At 28.8% G+C, this 27,298-nt stretch overlaps 6 protein-coding genes across 6 annotated transcripts; 4 read left to right on the plus strand and 2 right to left on the minus strand.

The window, feature by feature from the left end:
• Positions 1-1,307: 1,307 nt before the first annotated feature.
• Positions 1,308-3,299, minus strand: GO595_004251 (uncharacterized protein; the record flags this gene model as incomplete). The annotated part of the gene is made up of 1 exon (XM_067917362.1): positions 1,308-3,299. One exon carries the CDS (start codon positions 3,297-3,299, stop codon positions 1,308-1,310), a length of 1,992 nt encoding a protein of 663 aa, XP_067775375.1.
• A 2,126-nt stretch (positions 3,300-5,425) lies between these two features.
• On the plus strand, positions 5,426-6,442 carry GO595_004252 (RhoGAP domain containing protein; the record flags this gene model as incomplete). The annotated part of the gene is made up of 1 exon (XM_067917363.1): positions 5,426-6,442. One exon carries the CDS (start codon positions 5,426-5,428, stop codon positions 6,440-6,442), a length of 1,017 nt encoding a protein of 338 aa, XP_067775376.1.
• A 1,449-nt stretch (positions 6,443-7,891) lies between these two features.
• GO595_004253 (ankyrin repeat protein) lies at positions 7,892-10,963 on the plus strand (the record flags this gene model as incomplete). Its single annotated transcript, XM_067917364.1, has 1 exon — positions 7,892-10,963. One exon carries the CDS (start codon positions 7,892-7,894, stop codon positions 10,961-10,963), a length of 3,072 nt encoding a protein of 1,023 aa, XP_067775377.1.
• An 8,458-nt stretch (positions 10,964-19,421) lies between these two features.
• Positions 19,422-20,189, minus strand: GO595_004254 (leucine-rich repeat protein; the record flags this gene model as incomplete). Its single annotated transcript, XM_067917365.1, has 1 exon — positions 19,422-20,189. One exon carries the CDS (start codon positions 20,187-20,189, stop codon positions 19,422-19,424), a length of 768 nt encoding a protein of 255 aa, XP_067775378.1.
• A 2,667-nt stretch (positions 20,190-22,856) lies between these two features.
• GO595_004255 (Ser/Thr protein phosphatase) lies at positions 22,857-24,767 on the plus strand (the record flags this gene model as incomplete). Its single annotated transcript, XM_067917366.1, has 1 exon — positions 22,857-24,767. One exon carries the CDS (start codon positions 22,857-22,859, stop codon positions 24,765-24,767), a length of 1,911 nt encoding a protein of 636 aa, XP_067775379.1.
• A 1,312-nt stretch (positions 24,768-26,079) lies between these two features.
• On the plus strand, positions 26,080-27,015 carry GO595_004256 (CMGC family protein kinase; the record flags this gene model as incomplete). Its single annotated transcript, XM_067917368.1, has 1 exon — positions 26,080-27,015. The coding sequence occupies one exon, from the start codon at positions 26,080-26,082 to the stop codon at positions 27,013-27,015; it is 936 nt and encodes a 311-aa protein (XP_067775380.1).
• Positions 27,016-27,298: the final 283 nt, after the last annotated feature.

Below are 27,298 nucleotides of genomic sequence, written 5' to 3' on the forward strand. Positions count from 1 at the left end.
GCCTTTTTTACTCTGTTTCCAATGCTCTTCTCTGTTTTTTCCCATATTATGAAGATTCAGTTCAATATCTTTATTCAGTAAGTTCTAACCTCAAATGTTTTACTTATGTTGTCGCAATTGATCAAGCTATTTTTCTTATTCGTTTAATATCGACCAAGTATGCAAGTCTATTACGCTTTGTTATGTTTTTCACGATGGCTTTTATTATCATAGAACTATGCATTGTATTAATTCGATCCATGACACCCATAAAGCAATTTGATGATCATTTTTTACAATTTTGTTCAATAGTAATTGAAACCTATACAATTAGTCTTTATACCTTCACATGTACTGTTGGTTTTGTGATTTCAGATCAAACAGAGTGGGTACTTTCACCCTCATACTGCAAAGCCATGAAATATGTAATTTTCATTAATTCATTTTTACATTTTTTTTACATCATCTTGAATGTAACTGATGATTTTGGTGACTCTACGACTATATTTTACGTCTATTATGTCGTTTATCATTTTGGCACTGAGAAGCGTCGCAGCATAAGTCTGTTTCTCGTCTTCTTGAAAACTTTCGTCACCGGAAATTTGCCTGTGCTCATAACTGTGGTGGCGATGCTCTTCATGAAGCCGACTAATCAGGATCCTTTGGACGAAAACACAGACGCTTACTCCGGACACACATCAATGAGTTTCTTGCACGAGAAATTACTTGAGCCAAGTGCGTGATTTGTGCGATTTTATTTGTTTGTGCGTCTTTTTATTAGTAAACATTTTTATTTTGTACTTATTTTAATCAATTTTATAATGTAAGTATTAACGAAAATAATTTCAACTGAGTAATTGATATTTCGTAATTTTTATATAGTGTTACACATAAAATAATGATTTAATCTATTTTATAATGTTCTTTTCGTTTTAGAATTTATAATTTTTGGCAATTGTTAAACATAAGTGATTTAATTGTTTTCATAAAATAAGTTCAATGATAGCAATTCCAACTGAGTAATTGATAATTCATAATTTTTAAAAATTATTAAACGTGAGTGATTTTATTGTTTTCATAAAATAACAATTTCAACTAAGTAATTGATAATTTAACATTTTTACACAGAAATCAATGTTTCAATTGATTTTATTATGTAAGTAAGGATGAAAAAATTTATAGCTACACATCTACCATTTAATGATAAATTCATTTATGGCTGAAGGAAATAAATATTATCATTTAAACGAATTGCAAATATTTTGTCGACAGCGACTTCTTACGCAAAAATAAAAAATTTCGTTTTATTCAAAAAAATAATATTTTCCTCAATTGTTTGTGAATTCCCTATAAAACCGATCGGATATTCCGAACCATTTTCTTAAGTTTTCGAATTTTTCGAATATTTCTTCGGAAATTGGGTTTTTAATTGTATTCAAGTTTGGAATTCTTTGGAACTTATCGGTGTACAACTCCTTAATCACGCACAACGTTTGTATCAAAGTAGCTCTAAAGTACAAAGGCTCATTATACTGCAACAACGGCGAAATAATTTTTTGGTAATATGCCAAATTGTTGTTACTGTTATCCTTCACGTTCTTAAACTCGGGTCCAATTCTTCGTTCTATTTCCAAGAAGAGACGAATCTTTTCTCCGATGAAGAACATTTCCAAGTTCTTTTCGAACAATGCCTTAAATCCATTTTCGGCCAATATCAAAATGTTTCCGATATCTTTTAGCATTGGGATTCTTATTGATATTATTGGGTCATTTATATCGATGTTATTCGCAGATAATACATAAGGTGTAACAGTTGAACAAGCGTCAACTAAACTTAATAAGAAATCAACTCGATTCTTAGATGTAATACCTTGGAATGGTATTGCGATCTTAGATATATCTGCAAGTAATAACGAAAATGTAATATCTTTAAAGATGTTCGTATAAAATTCCATCTTCGGCATAAACGAATTGTTTTTTGCAACAGATAACATAACTTTAACTTTGTTCGTCTTATCATTATTAAACATGTTCGCCCATTTGTTTTGAATATTAATCGCAGCATAAACAATTGTTTCATGTAATTGTTTACCGCTTTCTAAAAGCTCTTCAATATTCGATGATATTGCTGTTAATTGATTATTCGGAAATCCAACACTTGTTTGTCTTTCGACATAATCGAACAATAATTTCGATGGCTTCACAAAGATATCCAATAAATTTAATGATAAATATTCGACTTGTGTCTTAAGGAATTTAATTGGATATGTATCTTCAAATGATAACATTTGACTTATCGAATAATTATCACATACTAATTGTAATATATGTTGTAACGATGTAAGCATTATTTCGATCTCTTTTAAGCCATGTGAATGTTCAATTAAAAATTCATGCGCTCTTTTGTTGTCTTGGAACTTCTTTAACGTGAATTCTTTCGAAGTTTCTGTGGGCTCTGGTGGTCTTGACTTAGGTATAATAGCTATATTAAATGACTTTAAATGGAATGCATCTTCAATGAACGTTGTGTTCGTTGCATTCGGATTATCCATTTTCTTACGTACCGATTGATATAACTTTGTCGCGATTGTTATATCTGCAACTGAGAATTGGAAATCAAGTCCGCCATAGAATATAATTTGTTGGATTTCGGGTAATACTGAATATATTCGTGTGTTAAATATGTTGAAAACTTCATGACATAAATCATTGGAAACAATGTCATTTAACATGTTGATGATTAAGTTGGTGATTTTAATGGACTTGAAATCATTCGGATTTTCAGGTGACGAAAGTTGGATAATGGTATTAGTGGTGGAATAAAGTGGATGATTATTCCATAACTTAACAAAAGGATATAAAAATTCATCAAAAATGGCTTCTTTAGCTCGGATTCGATCGGAATGAATGATTTCATTAGCAATTGTGATTTGTTGCTGAGTTAAACATGAAACACATTTCCGTAACGTGTCTAAAAATGTATATTTGATGTCTGATATGTTCGTGCTAAATTGCTGTGGATCAATGCTATGGAAAAATAAATGAATAAATCGATCTTGAAAAACATATGAATGCATTAAAAATGTACCAATAAGTTTGGGGGCTAATGGATCATTGATATGCCGAAGAAGAAAATTTAATGCTTGCTCAGAATACTCAGCACAACAAAAATGCCCATAGATTGATGGAAATGTTGAATAGACAAAATATGTAGTGGCTAATGAGGTGTTGGGATATGCTGCTTGTAGAACATCTGAAAGCCTTTGATCGGTTACATAAGGCTTGATATTTTGTAAAACATTTATTATATTTTTTTCCATCGACGTGGGTTTGGCATCATCATAAGTAATAAAAACATCCGGCAAATTTATGTCTTTAAAGCTGATGTTTCGAAATCGAATCAAAGAAAGAAATTTGGAAAAAGAAATATAATTTACAAAAGCTTGGCTGTTAGTTTCGATGAATTGATCTTTTAGCTTTGCTGCATCGAATGAGTAATTGTATTTGAGCGTTTTAAGTTCCTTACGACTCGATTTGGTTTCAGTTTCCATTTTTGGAAATTTATTGTTCGAGCTATTTTCAATGGTCTGTTTGCAAAAATTTTTTCTGTGGCGTTAAAAGTATAGAAAAAGCTTTTTTTGTTTGTCTTGGCACTTTTTGCAAATGAATTGCACAACATAAGATAACATAAAGAAGTCACCATTTTTCAACTTTATGCTGAAATTTTAGGAGCTTTTTTCCAAAACAGTGATCGCCATTTAATGGATACACTTTGTTTTCATTTTGTTTCATGATGAAATGTAACCTAAGCTCTTTATCATCTTTTTGACTTTTCTATCTTTTTTGTTCTGACTAATTACACATTTAAAAAGTTTTTATAAAGTTAAGAAATAGTATTAACTTTTATTCTTTTCATTACGCATTAAAACAATTTTGTGTAATTTTTATTTTTTCATTTATTTAATTTGTGTTATACATTTAGATTTGTTGTTTTTATAATACTGATAAGTTACTTTGGTTTTAAATGTTGTTGAAGAAAATTTTTTCTTGTTGGTAATTACCAACAATAGGGTCGAATGAATGATAAGTCATCGTAATTATATTCAAAAACTGAAAGAGGTTAAAAGCCTTTCTGCAATCAGCTTTATTATATAGGTCATTATGATTTCAGTACAGTAATTGTGCTAATCAATCCATATTTGATAAAGGTTTGATGTAATTTTATTCGTTGAACATTTGGTTTGATTTCGCTCAACAAAAGTTAAAAATTTGTGACTCAAAAGTGACTATGTGGCAAAACCACCCCCCACAACAAATTTGTTGAAAAAGTCAGTCATAAAACTGTAAACAGAACAAATTCATTGGGAATTGGAATAACATCAACCGTAACTATTGAAAGAACGTACGTTCCATGGGACCCCACTTTTTGAACTCTTAGTGCAGGACAATTTTTTTTTCCAAATTTCTTCTTTCACAACAACGATGATCCAAGATCATTACGTACGATTAGCAATGATCAACCAACTTTTTACAACCAATATAAGAAATATATTAACACTTAATGAAAATTCTGGGATTCACAAATATATGAAGAATCATCAAGAAAATATGATAATTAATTTGATGACACATGTATCCATTTGTTACAATGATTGTTTCATAGATTTTATATATCATTTGATAAATCAAATTATTAATTTTTTGAGTCCTTATTCATTATTATTTATAATATTGTGTCTTTTATATCATTTCAGATTGAAATTAAAATGTGAAGCGATCAATTGAATTACTTAAGGTTAATCATTATAATAATAATATCAAGCACAAAAAAGATATTGGCTAATATGGTTTTCTAATTTATTTGAATCAATTTGAATATTCAAAACAAATTTCTAATTCAGAGCCATTCATAATAACTGAAGAAAATGATTTTTATAATTCAACTCAAACTTCGGCTGGATATATTATTATTTCAAATGGAATCACTGAAATTCCAGACAGAGACTTAAATATTTAAATATTCATATATAACACATTTAAATAGTTAATACATTGATGTGGCTATCCCAGTTCTATCATGTTTAGAATATTTCCAAATGCGTATTTCAATATCATGTTAAAATAAAATGTTTGAAAAATTATTTTTTAAAAATCTTCATGTTCCAAATAAAATTTATGATAAGTTTATTTTTGATATTGTATATATATATACAAATGAATGATAGTATTTATTTTTTTAGAAGGAAAAACTGTATGTTTTGTTACAGTTGAATGTTTGGTCCTAACATTAAGGATTTATTTGAAACATAATTTTATAATTAAAAACAAATCATAAGAGGGAAGTACTTTAACGATAGGGTTATTTTACATTGGAACCGTTTGAAAACATTCAAAAACTTTAACGGGCGACAGCCGTTTTTAGCAGTTATTTGAGAAAATTGATAAAATGGCATCCGAAGAACCCAGATATTTCGAGCTACCACTAGAATCTTACAACGGCAAGATTCCATTTATTGTTGTTGATTTGATTGAAGAGATGCGACGTCGTCATGTTGAAAATTTTGTCGGTATATTTCGTCTTAATGGTTCTGATAGTCGTGTTAAAGAAATTATCGAAAGATATAATCATGGTCCTATCAATGATCTTTCTTCATATACCGATATCAATAATCTTTCCACTACACTCAAACGTTATTTTCGCTACATGGCTGAACAACATCGTCCTTTAATTCCATACGAATTATATGACTGCTTCATAGGTCTTATGGGATGTGGTGTTGAAGAACGTGAAATCGAAGTTTCCAAATCTCTTGTTAAAAACATGACACCCTGTAGTTTAAAGACTCTTGCATATCTCTGTAAGTTTCTAAAAGATATCACAGAAAATCAAGCAGTCAACAACATGACATCTAGTAATTTAGCCATCTGTATTGCTCCTAATATTTTAGTTCCACAATCACCGACCGAATCATTAATGACAGAAAGTGGTCTTTCCAACTCAGCGCTTGATTTAATGATCAGGTGTTATGATCAAATATTTGATGATGTTGTGATCACAGAAGATGACTTTTGCAATGACGAAGACATTGCATCGCTCAATGCGCCTAAAGTAAACATTGAAAAACTTAAGCATCTCATTGCAAGATGCAAGCTAAGGGAAGGCTCGCTCATTCCCTACATCCCGATCTGCAGACTCCTCAAGAGCCCATGCTACGCGCGGCCCACGAAGGAGCCTCCGCACTTCGACGACGTCAAACCCGCTGAGCCTGTGGCACCTGTTGTACCTGAGGCGCCAGCTCCGCCTGTTGAGCCAGTCGAACAAGATGAACATGTCGATGCTGTAGAGCAAGCGGAGGATGATGCGCCTGCGGAACCTGTGGAACCTGAGGAACATGTTGAGCATGTTGATGATATTGAACCTGATGTATCTGTTGAGCCTGTTGCAGAAAATCCCGTCGAATAAACCAATTTTTTGATTTTTTGTTAAATAGGCTTAATACAGTAAATTATGTAATGATGTTTTTGGTAATAATTGTTATTTTGAGAAATTTATGCCTGATGAATGGTTTAGATTACTGTTTCGGGTTTAAATTTTTGAAACATGTAATGTGTTTAAATACTGATCATAATGCTTTAAAATATTATTTTCTAAAAAAACAATACGTTATTAATTGAAGAAATTTTTTTTTAATAAACGAAAACATCTACAAATATTTTTTCTAAATTTATTTTTATTATATATACTTAGAAGATAATTTTGTTTAATTTTTATAATCACTGATAAAAAGATATTTTGTAATTTTGGTTTTTAATAAATATATCATTTTTCAAAAGATATTTTTTGATTTCTTAATGTAATTTGTTAGTGAGTACATATTTATTATGACAACTCAGTTGATACATTCTAGATAACAAAATGCATTTTTAATTAAAAAAGTATAAAAAATATAGCTTAATGACTGATCAACTTCAACGATAGACTAAAATGAATAAAAAACCATCGTATTCCAACTCAAAACCCGAAACAGAAGGAAAACATTTTTCTATCTTGAAAATATAAAAATTGTATTGAAGTCTTTATTAATAAGGAAAATAGACACTTATTCGGCAAGTTATGATATAATGATTTTTTTTTTTTTTTTAATTTTTCTTATACAAATTTTTTCCTTGTAAATGTATCTTTCGATATCTCTGAAATATTTCCAAATATTTACCTTTGTAATGCAGCGTTATATGTTTTATTTATTATTTTTATTAAAATTTTTAATAATATTTCATAAAACATTATAAAACCAATTGAGTTTACTTATTTTTCTATAAGTTTGATACAGTTCCTCGCATACAGTTGTTAACGAAGATGATAATAATATATATTGTATTTTTATGATTTTAGTTATATTTCTTTCAACGCAAACTTATCTCTTCCATGAGTACTTTTTCCTTTTAAGAGAAAATTTGTCAATAATTGATAATAATATGAATTCAGATAATTATGACGCAATTTCAGATTAGTTGTAATAATTAGATCAGTGGCTTTTGATTGCGGATCATAAAAATTCTGATAAAGAATTGATTGTACTGGAACATCTTACAAACTTATGGATATTCTTTCCAGGAGGGAAATGCGGATTTTCTATTTTTTTGATGACAATTTATTTTTTTGAGCTCTAAAATCAGATGAAAAATCATGCCCCTTTGAATTTTTGAATTCACCGATGATTATCCTATCAATCAACACATTCAAAAAGTAATTATCGCAAAATTTTGGCATACGTAATGATGCCAAAAGTTGGCCAGGAAGCAATAGAAAAATTCCAAAAACGGGCTCAAAAAACGTTAAAGCTTTAACAAATTCTGGTTTTGTGTGCTTTATAGCTTATCGTAATTTTTTTTTCATTGTCAATTAGGCGAAATGCAGCAAAATCCCCCTGTCCAAACAAAAATGGACTGTGATCAACAAGGGAAACAAGAAGTGGGAAAGGGGGTCCCAAATAAACATGCAATGAATTATAATCCACAAGTTTTTCAGACAAATTTCCCAAATCAACATTTCTTTCAAAGTGATCCACATCAACCAATGAAGATACAAGAACATGCAACATACCAAAAGGGGCTTCAAATTTATACCCAATCAACTGATAGAACATATACAGAACCTCAATTCTTTTCTCAAATTCCTCCTGGAATGCAAGTGCAAACTCGACCAGGAGTTCAACAAATATTTAATTCGTCACAATCTCCTAATGTTTTCGATAAACATATTCATCCAGATCATCGACCCAACATTTATGCACGACGTCCAGTTACACAGCCACCTTTTAGTGAAACAATCCGAGTTCAACGATCTCCACCTATGCAAACCATCATTAATAATCAAATCTTTACTACAGAAATAAAGAAAACATCTGAACATACACAAACGCACTGCCGTGACACTGGCCCATCACTACAACCGAAACAAGTCATTATTATCAAGCGACCAGTTCAATCTACATCAACCCTCAAAAACGCATCGAACATCATTAGCAAAGCTCTCTTTGACTGCGATGACCCATGTGTTGCCACGCAACTTATAGCTGATGGTGCTGATGTCAATTATGTTGATGAAGAAAATCGCACGGCATTATTCAAATGCAAAAACGTTGAAGTTGCTAACATCTTAATTAAGTCAGGCATTAATATCAATGCGCGAGACAAGAGCGGGCGCACAGCCTTATTTTGTAACAACGAAGATATTGTAGAATTACTTATTCAGAATGGGGCAGATGTTAATGCCAAAGATAACAATGACGAGAACGCTTTATTTTGTAGTAACTTTGCTGTTATCAAACTTCTTATTAAAGCTGGTATTGATATTAATGCGCGAAACAAAGAAGGAAAGACGGCATTATTTGGGGCGAAGACACAAGCGTCATTAGCATTAATTAAATCAGGGATTAACATTAATATCAAAGATAATAATGGACGGACTCCATTATTTGGTAATAACTCGTCACAAATCGTTAAGTTATTAATCAAAAATGGAATTGACTTTAATGCTATTGATAATCAAGGAAGGAATGCATTGTTTGGTTGTAATAATGTATTAATCATTAGAGCATTAATTGAAGCTGGAATCAATGTTAATATTGTCGATATGTATGGTAAGACAGCTTTGTTCGGCGCTAAGCCTAAAGCGTCAAGCGAACTAATTAAGGCAGGAATCAATTATAGAGTTAGAGATAGGGAAGGGAAAACGGCATTCTATTTAAGACCGAAAACAGAAGTAACAAAAATACTTAAAGATGGAGGAGTGGAAGAAGTCAGTCAACAAATGATACAGGAGCTGTGCCAACAAGATCGAAGTCAAACGAGCTTCAGTACATATCAAATGTATGGCCAAGAAATGTCACAGCAAAATGTGTACCAGAAACAACAAATGTATAATTCAGTACCAAATGAACAACAGCAGCAAATGTTCGAAGGATTATCGCAACAACAAATAAATCGAAATGACTTCGAACGAACGAATTATCAACAACAGATATTCCAAAAAATACCGCAGCAACAAATAAATCGAAGTGACATCGAACAAACGAATTATCAGCCGCAGATATATAAAGCAATGACACAGCAACAAATAGAACAAAATGACACAGAACAACATATATTCCAAAAAATACCACAACTACAAATAAATCGAAGTGACATCGAACAAACGAATTATCAGCCGCAGATATATAAAGCAATGACACAGCAACAAATAGAACAAAATGACACAGAACAACATATATTCCAAAAAATACCACAACTACAAATAAATCGAAGTGACATTGAACAAACGAATTATCAGCCACAGCAACAAATGTTTCAAGAAACAAATCAAAACGACGTTAATCAAATCTTCAAAACAATGCCGCACCAAGGCACACATCATATTGAGCAAACGGAGATGAATTACAATCCGCAGCAGCAACAAATTTATCCTCGCAATCTATATGTAGCGCAACAAATTAATGACCTTAAACAAACAGAAATAAAATATCAACAACAAATGTTTGAAACAATGCCACAGCCAAATCAACAGATATATCAAGAAGTACCACAGAATATATATTATCAACAACGAATTCCAATAAACATAAATACGCAACCACAATCGCCTAAAGTAATGAATCAACAAATTTATCCAAATATTAATGTACAACAACAAATGTATCCACAACAACAAATGTATCCAAAAATTATCCAAATTCCACAACAACAACAAATAATTTATTCACCACAACAACAAACATATTCACTTAATCAACTCCAAAACATTTATCAAAAACAATCGTACATAGTCCCTCCAGTACATAATTATCAAACTTATATTAATCAGAACAAAATGTTCCAACCATATCAAGTTGAACAACCACCACAACCAAAAACGATATTTAATTGTAATAACATTAATGAGTTAATCCAACTCTTAAACAATGGTGTCAATGTTAATTCTGTTGATAACTTAGGCCGCACAGCATTATTTAATTGTAAGAGCAAAGAGATTGCTCAACTGTTAATTGAAGTTGGCATTAACATTAATGCCAAAGACAAAAATGGTCGCACAGCATTATTCTGTAATGACTATGATGTAATGCAATTATTACTTCAGTCTGGTATCGATATTAATTCACGAAATAAAAATGGGAAAACAGCACTGTTTGGACAAACGAATCCGAATAATGCATTACTATTAATACATAATGGAATTGACGTGAATTTAAAAGATAATAATTATCAAACAGCTTTGTTCAATTGTAATGATACACGTATTGTAACAGCTCTAATTAATGCGGGTGTTGATATTAACGCAAAGGATAAAGACGGAAAGACGGCGCTCTTCACTTGCACTAACCCAAGAGTTGCAAAGTTATTAATAGACGCAGGAGCAGACGTAAATGTGCAGGACAAATTCGGTAAGACTGCACCTTTGGCCAGGAATTTAAAACAAAAAAAATAATTTTTCATATGTTCTGTAATGGAATATTTTATTTAGAATTTCATGTTTTATCATGAAAATGATCCTTGAATTGGATTAAAATGTTTTATTTAATAAAATAAAAATAAAAAATATTTTAATGAATTTTATCGTATGAAATGCGTCAGAAAAACTTTGAAACGGATCTTCTGCTTCTTCTGCTTCTTCTCGTTTTTATGGAGCATTTGACTGATTTTTGGTGCTGCGTTCCAAAAAATGTAAACAGATTAAATTCTTTTTGTTTTGTTTTTGCTATATTTATGTTTGATGAAGCAACAAGAGCACTCACAATAACAAATTTAAGTATGATAACTAATGATTGCATTTGCATAGATAAACATAATAGAATTTCTGTAATTGATATTCCAATTCAATCATTTGGAAGATGGCATTGAAATAGGCGATTCTGTTAACACGATATTTTTGGAAGCTTTTTATTTGAGTCACTTCATAGAATCAGTTATCATAGGGAAAGATGCTACAACAATAGATTCATATTCTTTTTGCTGGATGCTATTCAAATATGAAACGCATTTTTTCCCCTAATTTTTTAATTTTGTTAATATTATTTTCATAAATATATTTAAAGATATCATTTCTATTAAACATAATTGCTGTTTCATATGTTTTATAAAATGATGAATGATTTTGCTCACATAAATGAATGATTTCTTCATTCCCACCTGCAACAGAGTATTTACCTGTGTTTATTACATTTGCTCCATTCATAAGTAAATATTTAAAACATTTAACTGATCCGAAAAATGCTGCATAATCAATTAATGTAACATTTGGTTTGTTAATAAATGAATATCTTTCATAAAGTGATGGTTCAATTATTTGATTAAAATTAAAATTTGTTTGTGATGACATTTCTTGAAGTTTTTCTACTTCATCATTACGAATTATTGTTGCAATTTTATTTGGATTATGTCCTTCTTTAATGAATTGCTTGTGAAGTTCAAAATTTTCAGAAAGATCTTTGTTTTTTTTAATCGATTTTCTAGTATGAAATTAATTCTTTTAAATAATTATTATATACATGATTAACATCGGCAAAACAATGTATTGATAATAGTTAATTGAATTTTTATTTACAGCAATTTGATATTAATTCCATAACTGAGTGTAATCCAATATATTATGTCATTTTTAATAGTTTGTTATCAATTGTTCAAGTAATAGAGAAAATTTATATGTTAGTTTATACCAGTGAATCAATATATATATTAAAATATATTATTGGATTATAAAAAATGATGAACGATCAATATTTGAGAGGAATTGAATATATCGTCTTCCCCGATAGATTTTGATTGATTTTTGATCGGACAAAGGGTAATTTCTTGTTGTAAAAAAAACCATAAAAAATTTGAATGAAAATGTCTCACCTCAAATCAAGGAATTTTTATGCCAAGAAATTTTTGTATTAAAATATCAAATGCCAATAATTGGAATTGATCAATCAAATTTTAATGACTGAATGTTAAATAAAAATCAATAAAACTTTTGTTAAAGTTAAAATATGTAATGCCCTTCTAAATTCTTTTGAAATGAGAAAAAACTATTCAGTATTTATTTTAAAACACATTCTGCAATTTTAGGTAAAAAATTATATATTATAAATGATCCACCATTATTTTACCTACACAACAGTTATTCTCAATATATAATAATATTCGAAAAGGGATATATCTATAGTTTTCCGGAAATTACTTTTTGTTCTTGGAAATAAATTATGTAATGAGGAATTTTGAATTTTTTCCAAAAAATCTTCGATTTTTTCCAAGTAAACCTCAGAAAAATTAACGTGCAAAATTTTACTACTCGAGTAGACACTTAATGAGATATTCATTTTTTTTCAAATTCCGAAGACCGCTATGCTCTGGAAATATGGTTGTTTGTATATTTATATCAACTTTTGTTTTACTTTTCTTTCTAGTGTTTCTTGCGAACATTTGATCTTCAAGTTGATTTTAATGTTATTAGCAATATATGCTTTATTTCCATTTCTTATTGAAAATAAAGATTTGATGTAGAAGAGGAATCTGAATTAAAATTTTTGTTTGTACTTTATTTTTTATTTTTATTTTTTTTCATGAAGTAAATTTACTATTTCTGTGTAACCTTTTTGGTGTGCAATTTGAAATGCTGTCTCAAATTATTGAAACATAAATAAAATTATTCAAATGAATTATTTTTGCATTAACATCAATTCCTTTATCTAAAAGTATTTTTACTATTTCTATTTTATTATTTCTAGCTGCTATATGAAGTGCTGTTTCAAATTATTAAAACATATTCCAAATTATTAAAACATATATAAAATTATTAAAACATATTTTAAATTATTCAAATGAATATCTTTTGCATTCACATCAATTCCTTTATCTAAAAGTATTTTTATTATTTCTATATTATTATTTCCAACTGCTATATGAAGTGCTGTTTCAAATTATTAAAACATATTCTAAATTATTAAAACATATATTAAATTATTCAAATGAATATTTTTTGCATTAACATCAATTCCTTCTTTATCTAAAAGTAATTTTACTATTTCTATATTATTATTTCCAACTGCTATATGAAGTGCTGTTTTAAATTATTAAAACATATTCCAAATTATTAAAACATATATAAAATTATTAAAACATATATAAAATTATTCAAATGAATATTTTTTGCATTAACATCAATTCCTTTATCTAAAAGTAATTTTACTATTTCTATTTTATTATTTTTAACTGCTATATGAAGTGCTGTTTCAAATTATTAAAACATATTATAAATTATTAAAACATATTTCAAATTATTAAAACATATTACAAATTATTATAACATATTATAAATTATTAAAACATATTCCAAATTATTAAAACATATTATAAATTATTAAAACATATTCTAAATTATTAAAACATATATAAAATTATTAAAACATATTATAAATTATTAAAACATATTCTAAATTATTCAAATGAATATTTTTTGCATTAACATCAATTCCTTCTTTATCTAAAAGTAATTTTACTATTTCTATATTATTATTTCCAACTGCTATATGAAGTGCTGTTTCAAATTATTAAAACATATTCCAAATTATTAAAACATATTATAAATTATTAAAACATATTCTAAATTATTAAAACATATCCAAAATTATTAAAACATATATCAAATTATTAAAACATATTCTAAATTATTCAAATGAATATTTTTTGTATTAACATCAATTCCTTCTTTATCTAAAAGTAATTTTACTATTTCTATATTATTATTTCCAACTGCTATATGAAGTGCTGTTTCAAATTATTAAAACATATTCCAAATTATTAAAACATATATAAAATTATTCAAATGAATATTTTTTGCATTAACATCAATTCCTTTTTCTATAAGGAATTTTACTATTTCTATATTATTTATTTTTAACTGCTATATGAAGTGCTGGTTTAAATTTTATAATAAAAATTTAAGTCATATTTTAAAATATCAAATTGTTTTAATAAAATTTCAATAAAATTTTCAAACACTTCTCTTTAAATTAATATATTTATGATTAATAAGGTAGTCAAAAAATTCTTCCTTGATAGAAATCTCTGAAATCTCTAAAAAATTTAATGAAATTTTATTGTTTCCGAGGAAATATAAAAAAATAATAATATTTCCTGTTCTAATAGAATTGATGATATGATTCTTATTGATATTCATTCCTTCTTCTTTTAAAAATGAAAGAAGATCAAAATTATCATGTAAAATACATTCTTTTCCTAATTCTTCTAAATTATTATCAGGATTAATTTTGTTTTCATAAATATATTTAAAGATATCATTTCGATGAAACATAATTGCTGTTTCATATGTTTTATAAAATGATGAATGATTTTGCTCACATAAATGAATGATTTCTTCATTCCCACCTGCAACAGAGTATTTACCTGTGTTTATTACATTTGCTCCATTCATAAGTAAATATTTAAAACATTTAACTGATCCGAAAAATGCTGCATAATCAATTAATGTAACATTTGGTTTGTTAATAAATGAATATCTTTCATAAAGTGATGGTTCAATTATTTGATTAAAATTAAAATTTGTTTGTGATGACATTTCTTGAAGTTTTTCTACTTCATCATTACGAATTATTGTTGCAATTTTATTTGGATTATGTCCTTCTTTAATGAATTGCTTGTGAAGTTCAAAATTTTCAGAAAGATCTTTGAAATTATTTTCATTTTTGAATTTAAACCTTTGAGATTGCAGTTTTATGAATTCTTCTTCTGAAACATAATGTATATAAAAAGGATTATTTTTATTTTGAATAATTTTTGATTCTATTAATTTACTTTCAATCATTTTTTCAAGAAGATAATTTGATTCTTCGTTATTAATTGATAACAAAAATTGAGTAACAACATTAATTAAGGTATTATTCGATTTTATTTCTGCTTTCTGTAAATACTTGATGCATAATTTTTCAAAGCCTTTGGAAACAAAATATGAATAAATAATTCTGCTAATAATGTGAAGGAATGAAATTGGAAATTCTTGAGAAAAGTATTGAAAAGAAGATTCGACTGATTGATCAATATTTTCCTCGTTTAAATCGAAAATAATTCTCTCAATAGCTTGCAATATTTGAAGGTTTTCGTTGTATTTGATAATCGCTTGACTTTGATTTCCCCCCACTTGAAATAAATTGATTAATTGATAAGATTTTGTTTGCTTTTTGATCGACAAATAGTGGTTTTTTGTTCGAAACAATGAAAATTTATGTCACTCGTATTTTGAATAAAAATAAAATAAGCCATATTCAATTTTCCAACCTTATTGTGCGACATCTGAAATATTTCAAGTGGGTGAAATGATCCATATAAATACTTGGTAACCACCATAACAACCTAAATAATGCATAATTATAACAAAATTACCACAACAATATTTACTTAATTAAAATTGCAAGAAAAGAAGTAATAATGCATAAGTTTTACTGTTCAATACCAATCCTAATAAAGCAAATAATTCAAGCTAGCATTATGAATTATGCACAACATTAACAAATTTTTGATTCATCTAGACATAAGAATTATATCACAATATCCAAATAAGCATAATCATAATGTTTCACAAAATATAATTTTGTAAAGCATTTGCGATTTAATCTGGATAAATTTTTTAATTCATTAATACTCTATATACATAGTTGTCATGAAAAACATGTACATAGAAAACAAAAATTCATATAAATCATAAATTTTTATACAGTTTGTTAGTAAATAGAAATTTTAACATATATTCAGTTTCAAAAATATGAATTAATTAAAAAGATTTTTTCATTTTAACATCCTCTTTAGTGAAGTGAGTTAAAAATCGGAATATTGCAAAAATTACAAAATTAAATTGAAAAAAAATTATTAAATATATATTACTAAATATGTTCTCTATGAATAATGCTACAGTGTAGGCGTGGATTATATTAAAGTGTCTGTGTACAGGTTACTCACTGCAGTGTATATAAAATCTAGGAAAACCCTTAGTTAAAGGTTTTTAACCCTGCTCTTCATGTAAAAATTATTCGTTCAAAGAATTCACTCATAATTGTAACTTGTTTTTTAATTGAACGGATAGAGAAACAAAAATTATAACTTACCAAACACAGCTATAAAAATTGGATAAATTAAGTTATTTTTACAAAAATTAGAGTTCGTTTTCTATTTTAACTAAAATGTCCCCAAAAGTCGCAGCACCAATTGATGTAACTTCTTTCGGATTAATGTTTTTTAATATTTCTTTTCCATTAAAATATTCCTGCACAATTTCTTGTGATTGCGGAATAAGCGATGAGCCGCCTGCCAAAACAACTTTGTCGATTTCGTTCTTTTCTATTTTTGCATCATTCAAAATATCTTTAATTGGATCAAGTAACTTTTGGAAGATGTCTTTGTTGAGTTCTTCAAATTGTTCGCGTGTAATTGTTTCGACAAAATTTTCTTCATCAATTTTGATTATTGTTTCATTTGAAAATGTCACTACTTAATTTTGCTATCATTGTTAAGTTCTTTCCGGTCTTTTTTTGGTATTTATTCGAAATAAAATTATTGATATACTCACCGCCAATTTGTAAATCGCTAAAAGAGAGAAGATCAAGGTACCTAAAATCGTTTTCGAGGAGCAATACGCTTAATGTAGTACTACCAAAGTCAAAAATCAATATTTTGCTCCTATCGTATTTATATTTATTAAGGTCATAAGCAATCGCAATGGAAACTGGTTTGTAAAGAAGTCTAATGATGTTTAAACCTTATCGATAAGGTATCGGAATTGATTATTGATTTACGTTGAAAATCATTGAAATAGGTTGGAATTCCAACTTCATGGCAAGATGTTTTTCTGAGTTTTCTTTAGTAACTTAAGAATAATGATGATTTCTTCGGGAGAAAAATGTTGTTGGATTTTAACATGTGGATAACCTTCTTTGCTTTTGGGAGGAAATTGATTTCGTATTGAGTTTGGTTGTCAGAGGAATGATGTCTTGCATAAAAGTTAACAAAAGAAGTATCATTTTTAGCTAACGAAGTAAATTTTTGACCTGTTTCAACAAATTGTGTGGTTGGCGATTCTTCCGACAAAAATATTTCTAAACCATTTTTTAAATGTATATTTTCATTTCCAAGTAAATCCAAGTACACCGTTGGCAAATTACAAATATAAACTTTTGCATTATTTCTTCTTTTATATATCAAACTAATTTTCGAGTGTTCCACATTTAAATCCATCACAAGGTGTAAATCCTCATTTGAATGTTTATAATGTTTTCCCACAGAATTACATATTAATTCTCCGTTATACAGATTTATGTAATAATTTTTATCAGAAGATAAAATCCATCATAATAACCATATGGTTCTTTAGCTAAAAACAAGAAATTCTTTGGTAATATCATTAATTCAAATTTATCAAATATATATTGGTTTGCATTATATTTTATATTATCTTTTTCACATACATTTTTTCCCAATTAATATTTTCTTCTTTACCTAAAATGAAATATTCACTTAATCTTATTCGTCTTAAAAATAAATTTAATTCTTTATCATTAAGTTTAATTATGTATTTATTAATAATTTCATTAAATTTTAATTCTGGTGAATCACAATTTATTAAATCGAAAACAAATTTTTGGAAAATAGAATTTGTTTTTATTTGTAATTCGGAATTATTCATATAAATAACTCTCAAAATTAAGAATAAATTTTGTGTTAAATAAAAATATTTTTTATCTTCTAAAAACAAAACATTTGATCTAAATCTAACTTCATATATAATAATTACACAACATTCATCAAAATCGAATACATTATTCATTTCAAATTTTTCTATTTTTTGATTAAATGAATTCATAATTGAAGATTTCAAATGATTTATTTTATTATCCGAAGTTTTTATTTCAGTTTCATTAAAAGTTTTAGGAACTTCATAAGGAATATCCATTTTTTAAATCGCATTTTGTCCAATTGGACCTAATTCAGTTAATAATTGTATAAAAGATTTTGGTGAATAAGTTTTATATTTAAATCTTTGATACATTAAAGTAATAAAATCATGTTTTGGAATTTTATTAATTAAATCTTCAAGATTTAGAACATATGATATATTACATGTAGTATTACTTTTATTTAAAGGTTTACCTTTATTAATAAAAGATTTATAATAAGTTATTTCGGTAACTTTTTGTAATGTTTATATTTATAACTTTTTGATATGTTTATTTTTCCAACTTTATGATTCGGGGTGCCGATACCACTTTTTGAATATGAAAAGAGTTTGTTCACAACAATTACAGTCAATCTTTCCTATCAATATCTGAAGATGAACATATTTATATTGGAACAGAAATCATATATACATGCATTGTGGTTTAATACTCTTTTTAATATAATATTATTATATATTTTATACGTTGATATATCAAAATGCTGAAAAGCAAAACAATAAACTATAAGCAGCAGATTTTAATGAAAGTAATGAATATGTTAAAATATAAATATAAATTAAATAATTTTTTTTGTTTCTTTCGAAAAATTTAGCGCACACCCGTGAATAATGACCACCACTATATGCTGAGCATATTTTATGGCATAGAATGAACAATACAAAGAAGTGCATTAGAGAATACCTGCCAGCATGGCATTGTGCATCATGCATCGTCGAACGGCAATTTAATGTCACAATTAAATGAGATTTTCATAAATAAGTTTGATGCTATGACACTCCGCATCATGCCTTGAACCTCTGTAAAATTCCATTGATATCTAAAAAATGAAGTATTTCACTTGTGCCAAAGACACTAAAGTTTCCATCGTACTAAGGAAAAAGTTTATTTAATATCAAAATTCAAAGAATTATTATATCGTTATTTCAGATCACATTTCACAAATTAATAGTCTTCGTCCTCATCATCCGTTACAGTAATATACAATTGAAGAGCTTCTTCTTCTTGCCGCTTTTTAGTCCTGTATATCTTTAACGCTACTATAACTCCGATTACAATGACAACTATAACTGCTAATGCGATTAAAGAATACAATATAACTTGCTTTGTCGTAGAAATCTGTTCGTCTTGTGACTCAAGACATATTTCGAAGTAATTGTCAGGAGGATTTCCGAAGATTCCTTTCCATACGTCATCTCCATAATTTTTATAATCAACTTTATATGGTAAGCACAAGTTAATTGGGATTGCCTCGACACCGTTTTTCACTATCCTTGGTATGCCTGTTGAGTTAAAAGCAGAATCATTAAATTCATTTGGCTCAGTAGATGGCAAGTCAATACGTGTTAAACTTGTACAATTTTCGAAGATATCTAAAAAGCTTGGCGTAACGTATGATAACTTAGGCATTATAATAGTTTTAAGATTTGAACAATTCATAAATAGACCTTTTGCCTCATTAAGGAATTGAAAAGCTCTTAATGCCACCTTCTGTAACGAGCTGCAATACGCGAAAGCTTTTTCTTTAATAGTTTCAACATTTGATCCTATTGTTAAATCTATTAAAGAAGTACAACCATAAAATGCTTGATTTCCAACATACTTAACAGCTGGTAGATAAGCCTTTTGTAAAGAAACGCAGTTCTTAAAAGCGTAATCATCTACATGAGTTGCACATTCGAAGGAAACCTCTTCCAATCCGTTATGATCCATAAACGGTCCACGCAAAACGTATTTCAAGTAGTCAAATTTTATGCTTTTCAAAGCTTTACAATACACCAATTGAGTTGCCAACAATTTCAATGGTGGGCAGTCAATTATTTGTAAACGTATGCAATTCACTAGTGAACCTTCTAATATGCATGTGCATTTTGGTATATGAATATCATATAAATTAGTACAATCATTAAACATCCCTTTTGTAATATCATGGATTTTCGGTAATGTTATCGAAGATAATGTGGTACAACTTGAAAAACAATCGCCTTGTATAAATTGACAATTAGGTAATTCGACCGTTTGTAATAACTGACAATTATTAAAAGTGCAATTTGTCAGATATATTACGTTTGGTAATTTGGTCGTGTTTAAGCCACCATTACAAAAGCTTCCATGACCTACTTTCGCTAGTGATGGGAGTTCAACATTTAATAATCTACTACATTTATAAAATGACATTTTACCAATTTCTTTGATTTTGGGTAATTCAATTCCAATTAAATACTCACAATAACTTAGCATATAATCTCCAGCATATTCAAGGTTTTCAAGTTTGACATAAGTTGTTTCAGACGAATTATAAAATGCATAGTCCTTAACGCTTTTTAAACTAGGAAATTCAAAACTTAAATAAATACCCTCTAGAAATCCTGATTGGGCAGATTGAAGCTTAGGCATTTCCATTTTTTTGATGGGGCAATAAATAAATACTTGTGTACCAATGGAAATGCATTCAGGAAAATTTACTACTGACAAGTTCAAGCAATATGCGAATACAAAATTTGAACATTTTTTCAGATAATTTAATTCTAATATCGTTAATTTTTGACAATTAAAGAATGCATATGATTCAATTTCTTCTACCTTTGGTAATATTAATGTTTCTAATGAACGACAATTGTAAAAAGCTTCAAATGAAACAAATTTAGCTGATGAGAAATTAGCTTTTTTTAACGAGTATATATAGCGTAAGAAATACTCTGGAATTTCTGTAAGCTTTGCAAACTCGACATCAGAAGTATCACTTCCGATTCCATATAACATTGAACTATTACAAGATTCTAATGATTGGAATTTTAATGTAGTAAGCTTCCTGCAGCCTTGGAATAAGTAATTGCCGGCTATTTGGAGACTTGGTAATGATACTCTTTGTAAGAAGAAAGAATCTTCAAATGCGCGGAAAAATATTTGTTTGACTTTTGGAAACTCGACTTCTTCCAAGGAAACACAGGCGCGAAATCCATAGGAGCCAATGATTTCGGCATTGGATAAGTTGACATGGATTAATGATGAGCAATATTCAAACGCATGTTGCGAGATATATTGAGCGTTGGGCAAGTCAATTGATTTAAGTTTGACACAACACGAAAAGCAGCTCTCTGAGACGTTTGTGACTTCCGGAATTTGAATGTACTCCAGACGTAAAAAGTTCTTAAACATGCCCGGAGTGGTACTTTGGAGTGATAAACAATCGATTTCTTGAATATAAGTTTTGATTTGTTGAATGAGATAATCGGGAATTGTTGTCATGATCGAGAGATTTAGTTTGGCAATGGTACAGCCTATGAACGTGGTTGAAGTGAAGTTGTTAACAGAGGGAAAAACTGCATTGTATATGGAACAATATGAAAACGAATAATCATCAAGAAATTCTGTATCGGGTAATTTGACTTCTTTGATGTCACAGCCTGAAAATGCATCACTGGGAATCGTTTTGATATTGCAAATGGTGACATTAGATAAAACTGAATTTTTAAATGCTGAGTTTTTGATGATTTGACAGTTTAAAAATTCATAAGAAAGTAATGACTCATCACTACCAGTTCCACTTAGTGATTCAAATCCTATTTCAATACAATTTGGAATTGAAAAAAAATTCAGATTTTTGCACTGACTAAATGCCTTTTCACCTATAATGATATTAGGTGATTCTATGATAAGGCATTTAAGCTCTGTATGTGAATAAAAGGAATAATCCGGAATTCGATCATTTTCAAAATTTACATCTGAATATACAATAAAATCATGACAATTATAATATCTTACTGAAAAGTTTTGAATATCTGCTTGTGTAATTGTTCCTTCATAAAATTTTAAAGAATTTACATTTGAAAAATTTGTTACAGTTATATTAACTATTGCTTCTAATGAGTCACCAGAACTGTTTGTGATGTCGTTTACATTTACTGTGATTTGACTGATAGATAAAACAACAAATATTATGTAGAAAGACATCAGTTGTAACTGAAGGATTCTCGTACCGTTAAAACTGTCAGAGTGCCGACAACGATAAAAATTTACCTTAAGAGTCACTTTTGTCGTAAATAATAACCTCATCCAAAAAGCAACTGATAATATCTTCTTTTCTATACAATTATTCACAGTAATAATCATCAGAGTTGATATAGTGATATGCTTTGGTTTATTTTCATTTTAAAAATTATAATTTGTTTGTAATGTAAAAGTTAGATCATCACATATTAAATTAGTTGGATTCAAAAATATTACCAATTTTACTAAATGTCCTCTTTAGTACATCTAAAAATATATAATTATGGAAGTATAAATCGATTTGTGGATTTTAAACCACTATTGAATGATTTTTAATCGATGGTTTCTTTCAAATATTTGTATGAGAAGATTCAATTCAATTTGACTTTAATGATTGGCAAGCTCATTGCTTCCCAGTTTATTTGGGTTATAATTTTTGCCGTCATTTTTATTCCTCTAACATTAACTTATTATCAAAAAAACATTTCTGGGCCAATTTCAAGTGTATCTTCCGGATGGAAAAGAAGTTCAATACCATTTATTTTTGTACATGTCACAGATACACACATTAACTCTCTCAATGAGCAATATGAAAAGAATTTACGAAAAGCAATATCATCAAGTTCTCTTTTTCATCCAGATGCATTTTTACATACAGGAGATGGTGTTGATGATTGGACCAGAATTAAGCGCCCTCGCTTTGGTACGCAACTTCCTCAAGAACATCAAAAATACCAAGAATTAATTCAAGATTTTTTCCCAAATTTTACATATGTTTTTGGTACAACTGGTAATCATGATCTCTTTCATTTATATAGCTATGATTCCGACAATCTAAACTATCGTAAATATTTTCCATATCAAAACAAATTTAATTCATATGAAGAATTTATGGTTTCCAAGTATGAAACCCAAGACCTTACCTTTATTTTCTTGAATGGTGTTAATTTCCCTACGTGTCATACCTCATTATCATTTTGGATTAATCCATCTGTTCAATTTCTTGATCGTCTTGAAGCAGTTCTTGATAATTGTAGTACCACCAAAAAGATAATTCTTGCAGGACATCATCCTATCGATAGTTATCTTGGTGATAGTAAATCAAGTTCATCGAAGACGTTTAAAGAAATAATTGACGACGATCGTATTATCGGTTTCTTTTCCGGACACCATCATCCGTCCACACCCAAGTATGAGCACCAAAACTCGTACATTGATTATATTGGCTGTGATGTTAAGCAACGTGGTACTTATGGCTTAGTTACTGTTGATAATGATCGAATCTTTTATCATAACATTAATCCGAATAACCCACCAACAGCACTTCTAACATATCCTATCCCATATGATCAAACATCTAGTGTCAGTGGGTTTGATGAAGATCAATCTACAATACGAATTATCTCATTTGGCGATTCGCCAATTAACATCTCAATCACTGGCGATATCACTGCCGACATAGAAGACGTCCATTCCATTAAGCCAGGAATGTTTTTATACCGATATCCATTAAATGAATTAACCGAAGGCAAACATTATTTAAAATTTACGGGAGACTTCGAATATGAAATTGAGTTCCAATACAAAGGAATGATCACAAACATTGAAGTCAACATTGATAACAAACGAAATCTAATCGACATCATGAAGTTAGGTCTTGGCATCTTATGGGCGTTTTTGATATATGTTACATTTCCAGTTGACAAAATCTTTAACTCGTTTAATATCCGATATCGAGTCTGGGTCATAGCTAAAGAGACATTAGTTTTACCTAAGTATTGGATCATTGCAATCAGCGGCTTAGGACTGCGGTCAATGTTTTTAGGAATACCAATAATCCAACGCATTATAATATTTGTAATTGTTATGTATCATATCTTTTTGCCATTGTTTTTCACCGATTGCGAGGGAAAGGTTACGATGTATTGGACCTTCGGCACGATTGTCGGAGGGAAAATAATCAACGACGATTATTCCCCGTATTATGTTTTAGTGTTTTTCATCGCTGTGATTATTCCGATGGTTATTGTGATGGCTTCGATTGGTGTGGGTATGAATAGATTGGTGTCGTTGATAGAAATGGGAATAGCTGTGGCGCTGGGTATAGCTTTGATGTATATATTTTACTTTTTGCCGGCGTCTGAGGCAACGGGAATAGGATACCAATTGTCGGCGGTCGACTATTGGTTCACTTTGTTAATTTACGTTTTGGTGTTATATACACTGATAAAAGTGGAGCCGGGTGTGGCACACTCAATGACAGTGACGTTGTTGGATCAGAGTTTCGATTTTGGTGTGTAAAAACTAAGTAAAAAAATATTTTTTTTATGATGAAAAACTGTTTTGGAATTAACATAAATTCAAAGTAGAAATTGTTTTTATAATTAAAATTCAAATTTCCAATTGGTTGACATTCAATATTTGAAAAGAAAAATATTCATAATCATATGTTTGATAAAAAATATGAAATTTATCAATTTTTAGCCAAAATCTGTAAATGGTGTTTTTCTATTATTGAAGATTTTTACTATACCTTAAAGTTAAAATAATTTTATTTTTTAAATATATTTTTTTTTTAATATACATGAACAAATTCTATATACCATACTTTCTTAAATTTCTATATTTTAGCAATGTTCGGAGAATTGATTCCATTATCGGGATCGAAAATTAATGATTCAATTTTTTTTCCTTTGTTATGTATATTAAAAAATTTCAACAAGTTTAGAGTCTGTTATTCTTGGAAATAATGTTAAAACAATTGGTAATGGAGTATTTAAAAATTGTATTTTATTAGAAAATATTATGATACCGAAATCAGTTACTTCAATTGGATATAATCATATTGAGAAACTGAATATGATATCAATGAGCACATTTTATTTCCATATTTACTAATAATTATAATAAGTATAAATTCTATATTATAATTTTTATTTAATATTTTTATATGATAACTATAGATATTTGTAGAAAAAGTAAATTATCAATTTCAAATACACGATATAATTGATTCAATTAATATTAAATTTATGAAGTAAATATGTTATTAGATTAATCATTTGAAAAAAAAATTAAAAAAGGAAAATTAGGGGGAGGGGAAAAAAACAAAAGAAAAAGAGAGGTAAAAAGAAATAAGGAGAAAAAAACTTTGTAATTAATAAAAAAAAAAACATAATAAAAAACATGAGGTGAGCTGGTTGTTATGATTTACTTCTTAAATTTAAAATTAATTGAATCAATTATATCGTGGATTATTATTATATCGCAGGCGCCTGCGCCAATAAAGGAACAAAAATGATCAATTTTTTTTTTTAAAAAACACGTATACATTTCTATGATACATAACATTTAGAATTAACTTACAATGTATATTCTTATGTTTATAAATATTTAGAATTTTATGGAACATATGCTGAGAAATTTGAATTTTTTGTTTAAAGCGTCAGTTTTTCACCTCTTTTCTCATAAAAAAAACGTTTAAAATTGAATACATTTTCCATAACCGTTTGTGACTTTTCCGCTTCAAACCTCATGCAGCCGTTACAATTTCTGTTGAAAAACCGAACAAACCTATGAGTTTTTGAATACATTCCCACCAAAAACAAATAAAATGGAGATAGGAAGGAAAAGAAAAAGGATTCCTGCAGGTGGTGAACGCAAAGTATATGATCATCTCCCAATGATTCCATATCTAGATTTTGGTGAGTGTGTTGGTCAAGGACATTTTTCTCATGTATATAAAGCTCTTTATAAAAAAGAGCATCTTGCAGCAGTAAAAATTGTTGAAAGAGGAAGCGAGCGACTAATTAAAAACGAAATACAACTTCTCCAGGAACTAAAAGGTGCTCCTCATATTGTTCAATTGTATGAAGTCATTGAACAGGAGCAAACACTTCTTGTTTTTGAGTACCTCCAAAGCATCGACCAAAGCCAAATTTTCGCACACTTAAGTTTGAATCGGCTAAGATTCCTTCTCAGCTCCGTTCTTGAAGGTCTTGCTGCAGCACATGCACTTGGCATTGTTCACAGAGATGTTAAAATTGGTAATATCAATATTTCACCCCATTTCAAAGATGTCAAATTACTTGATTGGGGTTGTGGAATTCATGTCTCCAACGATATGTCTTCAAAAGCAGGTTCTAGACAGTGTAGGTCACCTGAAATGCTTATGGGGTATCGTGATTATGGTACAGGCTGCGATACTTGGGCTGTTGGTATATTCATTATTTATCTGCTCTCAAACGGAAACATTCCTTGGAAGGCAAGAACAACAGTTCTAGCACTCAAAGAAATGACACACTACTTCGGTGGAAGGAATTTCATGGAAATTGCACATAAACTGAATCTAGTTATTACCCCTGAGATGGAAGAAGATTGGGTTCAAGAGCCAGATAAGCAGATAGAATCATGTTTTTCTCCACAGTTGAAACATTTGCAAGATCCAGATTTAATTGATTTAATGCACAAGCTGCTAAATTTGAACATTAAAAAGAGAATTTCGGCAGAACAAGCATTACAACACCCCTTTTTCAAAAAATCCAAATAAAGAAAATACTCTATTAATACAATTTAATAACAGATTATGTAAACCATTCTTTTTTTCAGAACAAAGTGGTTATTTCCACTTTTTAAATATATCTAATCGTTGTTTGATGAGCTCAGCAAAACCAATTTTTCATTTTGCAATTCTTGTTGAAAAGTCCAATGTTTGTTTTCTGATGTTATTTCTTTTTCTTTTTGGTGGAAACAATATCGGTAATTGCAAAGTTTGCATTTCACAATAATAGAATCTGAATGATAAGAAATGTCTGCAGTGGTTGGTGGGATCA

Source organism: Histomonas meleagridis (genome assembly GCF_020186115.1).
Source record: "Histomonas meleagridis strain 2922-C6/04-10x chromosome Unknown contig_26, whole genome shotgun sequence".
Taxonomy (NCBI): domain Eukaryota; phylum Parabasalia; order Tritrichomonadida; family Dientamoebidae; genus Histomonas; species Histomonas meleagridis.